At 50.8% G+C, this 6,846-nt stretch overlaps 1 protein-coding gene across 1 annotated transcript; it reads right to left on the bottom strand.

Moving 5' to 3' along the window:
• Nucleotides 1-464: 464 nt before the first annotated feature.
• slitrk1 (SLIT and NTRK like family member 1) lies at nucleotides 465-3,319 on the bottom strand. Its single transcript, XM_079581554.1, has one exon. It carries the CDS (start codon nucleotides 2,657-2,659, stop codon nucleotides 503-505), a length of 2,157 nt encoding a protein of 718 aa, XP_079437680.1. The 5' UTR covers nucleotides 2,660-3,319; the 3' UTR covers nucleotides 465-502.
• Nucleotides 3,320-6,846: the final 3,527 nt, after the last annotated feature.

Here is a 6,846-nt window from a genome sequence, read left to right as displayed (position 1 = left end):
TATATAATTCTTAATATCTATATAATGTCATATTGATATAACATGGAAAAGGTCGTCGGTTATGGTGGGCGTATGGTTCGTCGCGCGTGTTCGAAACCATGCGAAATATTACCATGCAGATTATGATACAACGGTCCCAGCGTATTTACATGTACATTCATGCTTTCTCGTGCACCATTCCCGGTCCCACGCCCTTTCCGTGATCCCGTTTGTGTCTTGAGTTTTCGTCCTGCCCTGTAGCGTTAAATCCGTGTAGTCCCGACTGCGGCAACATAGCAGGGGGGGAGAGTAGGAGAGAGGAGAGGAGTTGGGGTGAAGGGGGGAGGGAGGGGAGGAGGAAAGGGGGGAAAGTAGGGGGTAGTCTCCTTGTGGCTGGGTGGGAGGGGGCCTGGCATATACATATATTACAACTGTGCAGCAAAAAAGAAAAAAGTCGAACGTCTGTCTGTTTCCTTCTTTTTCCCGTGTGTCTGAGTTTTATAATCCGATTCGAAGTCCGTCTCTACGCGTCGTTCGTAGAGGAGAGGTGCGTCGTGCAATCGAACCCTCTGTGGGCGCCCCCGTCCTGGTGGTACGCTCCACTGTGCCAGTAGGAGGAGTCGCACACTGTCTGTAGGGAATTGATCTCCGACGCCGACGAGTTCCCCTCGCGCCGCTTCGACCGCTTCCGGTTGCGGAGGATGAACACGAGCATCCCCACCACGGTGAACGCCGACGTGACGAAGACCAGCAGCAAACCGGGCACCAGCACGGAGATGGACACCCTGTTGGGCTCGATGTACGAGTTCGAGCGCGTCCCCGAGTCGATAGTGTACGTGCTGTTTTTGGACAGGGACGTGGGCGAGATTTTGTCGTACAGCTTGGGGCACATGAGGTCGTTCCGGACGTACCGGAAGTCGCGCTTCCAGAACTCCTCCGGCGACTCGCACTTGAGGTCGCTGACGATGACGTCGGCCCCCAGCTTCTCGCTCCACTGCTTGAAGGGGATGATGTTGCACGAGCAATCCCACGGGTTCCCATGCAAATCGATCTGGATGATTGAGTTGAGCTGGTCCAGCACGCCAGCCACGGGGAGATGGGTGAAGTAGTTGTTATGCAAGCTAATTTTGGACAAAGAAATCCCGTAAAAGGAATCCACGGGTAGGGATTTGAGCAGGTTGTTGTTGAGGAACAGAACTCTCAAGTTGGGCATGTGGCTGAACGCGCCCGCCACGATTAGCTGGATGTCGTTGTATTCCAAACTTAGGTATTCCAGGTTTACGAGGCCCATGAACATCTCCGCCAGTAGTGTATCCAGATAGTTCTTATCCAAATATAGCCACCGAAGCTCAGACAGGTTTTGGAAGGTGCCGTTGTCGATGACCTTGATGTTGTTGCCTCCCAGGTCGAGCAGGTTGAGGCTGGTGTAGCCCAAAAGCTGGTTCTTCTTGACGGCGTGGATGTTGTTCTCTCTCATGTTGAGCTCGTGGGCGGACAGCGGTTTGGGTTTCAGGTTGGACAGGCTTTCGATCTTCTTGCTCTCGCAGTTGACCCCCAGCCCCTGCCTGGAGCCCACCAGCTTGCACGTGCACGGCTGCGGGCACGTCACGTTGTGCGCCTCGTCCCTGCTCCCGCCCGCGCTCGTCACGACCGGGGTGGGCTTGGTCTTCAGCTGCCAGTTCTCACGGGACTTGGAGCGAGATTTCGGCCCGTGCCCCCCTCCTCCTCCTCCTCCACCGCCACCGCCTCCTCCACCACCTCCGGGCGTCGGGGGTCCGCTGGCATTTCCGCTGGGCTTGTAAGGCGTGGGACGGGGGTTGGCGGCGGCCGGGTTGGAGGTCTGGTCCTGGGTGGGCGGGGCTACGAGGCTGGTGTCCGCCCCGCCGCTCTGCGAGGGGCAAAGCTCCGCCTCCGTGGTCTCGTTCAAGTCGCTGCCCTGCAGGCGAGTGGGCGCCTCGCAGATCACCCGGCCAATCAGAGCGTTGCGCGGTATGTTCTCCAGCCATTCCTTCAGGGACACCAGCTCGCAGTTACAGTCCCAGGGGTTGTCCTCCAGCAGCACCTCCGCAATGCCCGGGATCTGCTCCAAAACCCCCTCGTAAGGCACCGTTTTGATCCGGTTCCCTCTCAGGTCTAAGTGCGTAATGGGCACATGCTGAAAGACGTTTATAGGTAGTGCACTGATGAGGTTATCGTTCAATATCAACACTTCAAGTTTATTTAGGTCCCTGAAAACGGCGGGGTCGAGCTCCCTCAGTAGATTAAAATCAGCTTGGAGGTATTCCAAGTCGTCTAGTCCCAGAAACGTGCTCTTCCTGAACGAGCGGATCTTATTGTTATTGATGTGCAGCCGCTTCACGAGCTGCAGTCCCAGGAAGGCGCCGGGCACAATGTCGTGCAAGCCGTTGTTCTCCAAATGCAGGCTCACCGCGTTGTAAAAGTTTGCGAACTCGTTGGGGAAGAGCCTGGACAGCGAGTTCCCGTGCAGCAGCAGGTGATAGAACTGCGAGCTGGGGCCGGTCAAATGCTGCAGCGTGGTGAGGCTCCGTTTTTCGCAGTCTATGTGCACATCGCCCTCGACCTCGTTGCAAGAGCATATCTGCTCCTTACAAACGTCCCTTGTAACATTCCCACTGGCAACACAGAGAGCCGCATTCAGCAGGACGATCCAGAGCAGCATTTTTCAGCGTGGGCAATTCATTCCCGCTTTAAGACACACGAGCTCTGGGGGGGGGCACGCAGAAAAAAAGCACACATAGACGCCGCGGCTGGATAGAGACGCACATCCGCGCTGCGCCTTAACCTGCTCGTCTCGTGTCGGGAGTTGGGGGGGAAAATGACCACATGAACCGTCTCCCTCTCTCTTTCTCTTTCTCTCTTTCTCACATCTGCGCCTTCCCCGGAGCCTCGGCGCGGCGTCGAGGCCAGTCAGAAGTGGTCAAAAGCGCCAGAAGCACCATGGCTCTGTCCACCCCGCTGTCGCTCAGTTCGTTTAACACTGACCTTGGTGGGGGGAAAGCGAGCGGATCCGCGTCGGTTTCTCTGCGCTTCCTGCCGCCGCCGCTGCCGCTGCCGCTGCCGCTGCTGATGCTGCTGCGTCGGGAGCTGTTCCCTCTCCCCGCGGTGCTGAATTCACACACCCAGCGCTGACGAACACCATCCCCTCATCGCTCGCTCTCTTTCACATTCCCCTCTTCTTCTTCTTCTTCTTCTTCTTCTCCTTCTTTTTTTCACGGGGGTTGCTTTCTTTGTGTTAAAACGCAAACGCAGAGATCATCCCTTTTTTTTCTTTTTCTTTTTTACGCGGCGCCTCTTGGAGAGATCCGACACCCTCTGCCGAGCTGAGAAAGGAAAAAAAAAAAAAAAAAAACTGTTCGAGGAAGGGGACGAGGTTGGAATCAATCCGGGTCGAAATGCCCACACTTTAAAGTCCGTTCACTGCATATGTCCTTTTTTTGCTTTACGCACACACACGCGCGCAATAAAAAAAAGAAATCTCTCAAAAAGACGCGTGCTTTCTCTCACGCGCCATCCCCGCTGACTTTTCCCTGCGCCTCTCCCTCGGAAAAACACTGTTGAATGCGGTAGGAGAGACAATTATCCGCTACAGGCATGCCTCGGAAAGCGAAGAAGAAGAAAAAAAAGAGAAAGAAAATACACAACAAACGATGCGTCAGAGCGGGCGCGGAATATGCGCATGTGTGAGCGGCGAGTTCTCTCTCCCTTTTTTCTAACCCTTTTCCCGTTTCGTCTTTTTTTGGGCAAAAGGAAAAGGGGGGGAAGAAAAAAAAAATATTTAGACCCCTTAAAAAAGGAGTGTTTTTAAACGCAGATGTCCCAGCCTGCGTTTTCCAGCTGCTCCTCTTTGAGATACATGGAGTTTGAGGTATAGTTATCCCCCCCTCCTCTACTCACGCATCTCACGCACCGCGCTCCTCGCCCTCCCCCCCTCCGCTTCATCTGCAGTGGAATTAAGAGCAGGGCAAGCGAAGCAAAAAAAAAAGGAAAAAGAAAGAAAGACAGAGGGAGGAGGGGAGGAGTGGGGGGTAAGTTAAATATCTCTCCTCGGCGAGAGCTGACATCATGTCGGAGGAGCTGGCGGAGCTGGAGGAGATTCAGGCGATGAGGAATCATTAGGACTCCCACACCGCGCGCCCGTGGACTGGGACTCGTCTCCAAAGCGCGGTCTGTCTGGCTGTAACCTGTTGTCTGCCTCTGCGAATGTCTCATAATGGGGAATTTATGTCGCTCCGTGATGATTTTTTTTTTTTTGTTCCCTTCTTCTTCCCTTCCACACGCAGTAAAAGCTGTCAAATCAAATCCTCAGCGCAAAGAGAAAGAGGCGTGCGCGTGGCAGAAGACTGTATTTAAAGGGTGTAATTTAGTGACATCCCTGCAGTGCCCAGGCAAGAACGCACGAAGTTGCAACACACGGCCCAGGAGCTAAAAACGGCCCAGACATACTAACCTTAGGCCCGCTTATCTCTGCAGTGACACATCAGTTTGTTTTATTAGGATCCCAACATGTTCTAAACGTGATTCACTCCACACACTGTTGTGGTAAGCGACGTATGAAGCCACGGCTGCCCTTTGAGTTGACCGACACGACCACCATCAACCCCTTATACACCATTTACTCTGGTGAGGGCTAAACTCGGGAACTGAAGGCACATGGCAGGACCACAGCAGCACTATTTAAAGCTGCATTATGGAACTTTTTATGTGGAAAAAAAAGTTGATGTTTTTGCATGTTTAACCTTGTAGTGACTCAGTGGCTGTGTGAGTGGTCAATGCGGTGGCTTTACTTTCCATCACAGTGGTCTCTAGGACGCTCCTGGATCAGTTGTTTTGAAGGTTTTCACTGCTGACGGACCCTCTCACCAGAAAACCTACAAAACAAGTGATCCTGGAGCGTTGCAGAGGCCACTGTGATGGAAAGTAAAGGTGGCATGATGACCACTGATACAGCTACTGAGTCACTACAAGGTTAAATACGCAAAAATATCTACTTTTTTTTCTCATTAAAAGTTGCACAATGCGCCTTTAAACTTTAAAGTGATAGTCTGTAAGATTGAATTATTTTACAGATTGTGAATAGTTGAGGGCCTTGGCCTGCAATTTCATGTAACATAAGTAATATTCAATAATATGTTTTCCTCTGAACCGACCAGTCAGGTCCAATCAGGAGGGGAGGAGGGAGGGGCTTTCTGATCCGATCAGGAGTTCTTTCAAATTTCACTCTCACTCTTTCCTCACTTTGCAATCTTATAGTTTCGCTTTAATCTATATATAATTATAATATTGGCGCAAAGAGTCTTGTGATCAGAGGATCAGCGGTTTGAATCCTGCAGGTGCGTAGGTGCACACTGTTGGTTGGTTGGTCCTTGGGCAAGACACTTCACCAACTTTGCCTCCAGTGTCTGCGTACACTGGCGCTTTGAGTGCCTAAAGAAGGCGCTATATAAATGTGACCATTTACCATTTTAATATAATCTAGAATAGTGGTTTCCAAAGTGGGGTCCAGGGACCTAGGGGGCCTCAGTGGCACCGCATGGGGGCCACCAAAGCTCGCTGCAAAACAAGTGGCAAGGAATTTTCTCAATCTTTTTCAAGTTTTACCACTTTAAATATGTATTAATTATTTTTATTCATGACTATCAACTATTTCAACTGTCTGAATATATGTTAGTGAATATTATTATTTTTTATTGGGGGAACAATAAAAAACTTCACTTTGCAGGATTGATGCAGTGGAGTTTGTGAATGGCTGATCTGTACATTACAGACATCTAAATAACTTTAAAGCAGTATAAAACTACATCTGTATATCTTCATGTTTCTAGCCTAATCTACTTTGTGGGGTGCAGTCCTCGGCTCACCTCAGAGACTCCAGACACCGCATCGACAAACTCCCTCACTTTGGCTTGTTGAACAGCCAATGGCCAATCATGTCCTGTTGTGCTGATTGGCTCATTAGTCTGTATTTACAAAAAGGAGTCCTACAAAATGTCCCTTGTGCCTGACGAAAATTATTGCTTAGCTCCGGGACTGATGATGTAGCAGAGGGACATACTTGGTGGCACTTAACTTTTTTCCCCCCCCCAAATTATATGTTACAGATCCAGTCCAACAAGTCCAGGATGTACTCCCCCTAAAGGGTTTTGAGGTAAGATCCTTTCTTTTCTTACTGGAGCTGACCTTTAACCTTTAGCTGGTTTGAACAATCACCTCCTATCATCTCTGTTGTATCGTCATCTAAGTGTTTTTTATTGTATACCTGGGACATAGCTTCACAATATACGATGGATCTTCACACACTCTCCTTCAGGCGTCATTTCCTGTGACCCGCGCCGCTTGTGCCGTCTCAATATTTTCCCCATCACCGGATAATGGCTGCTTCGCTCGCGGACCCTCAAATTGGCCCTCCTGCTGCGGCCTGGATCACAAGCGCGCCGCGATGTTGTCTGAGCTTAAACGAGTTACCGATACCGTCGATGACGCTCCCCGGTGAGACGCAAAGCAAACAGGAAGCGGGAGCGGAGAGGCAGGCGAGCTGAGCCGAGCTGAGCCGAGGCACACCACTCGTGCGCAGTAATTAATCGGATGTGAGAAAGAAATGCGTCCTGTGAGGGCCGATGAAGGCGCAATTTGATATGGTTTAGCGTGGATTCCCTTACTCCCACAAAAAAAAAAAGGAAAAATTGGAAATGCATATGAGTGTTGGTTTTTCCAGTTCATATTTCAATCTTCTCTATCTATCTAACACATTCCGGCAGGTGATGCATTGATTTTTCACGCAGCGGTCAATGTTGAGATTTATAGCTAGTTTTCCCCCCAGAACATTTTAACTTACCCTTCGTGATGTAA

Source organism: Gobius niger (assembly GCF_951799975.1).
Source record: "Gobius niger genome assembly, chromosome: 23".
NCBI lineage: Eukaryota > Metazoa > Chordata > Actinopteri > Gobiiformes > Gobiidae > Gobius > Gobius niger.
Note: the sequence above shows the minus strand (reverse complement) of the source record. Positions and strands in the feature narration are given on the sequence as shown.

Coding starts and splice junctions, on each gene's coding strand:
- slitrk1 (XM_079581554.1), bottom strand. CDS start 2,659: ATGCTGCTCTGGATCGTCCTGCTGAATGCGGCTCTCTGTGTTGCCAGT.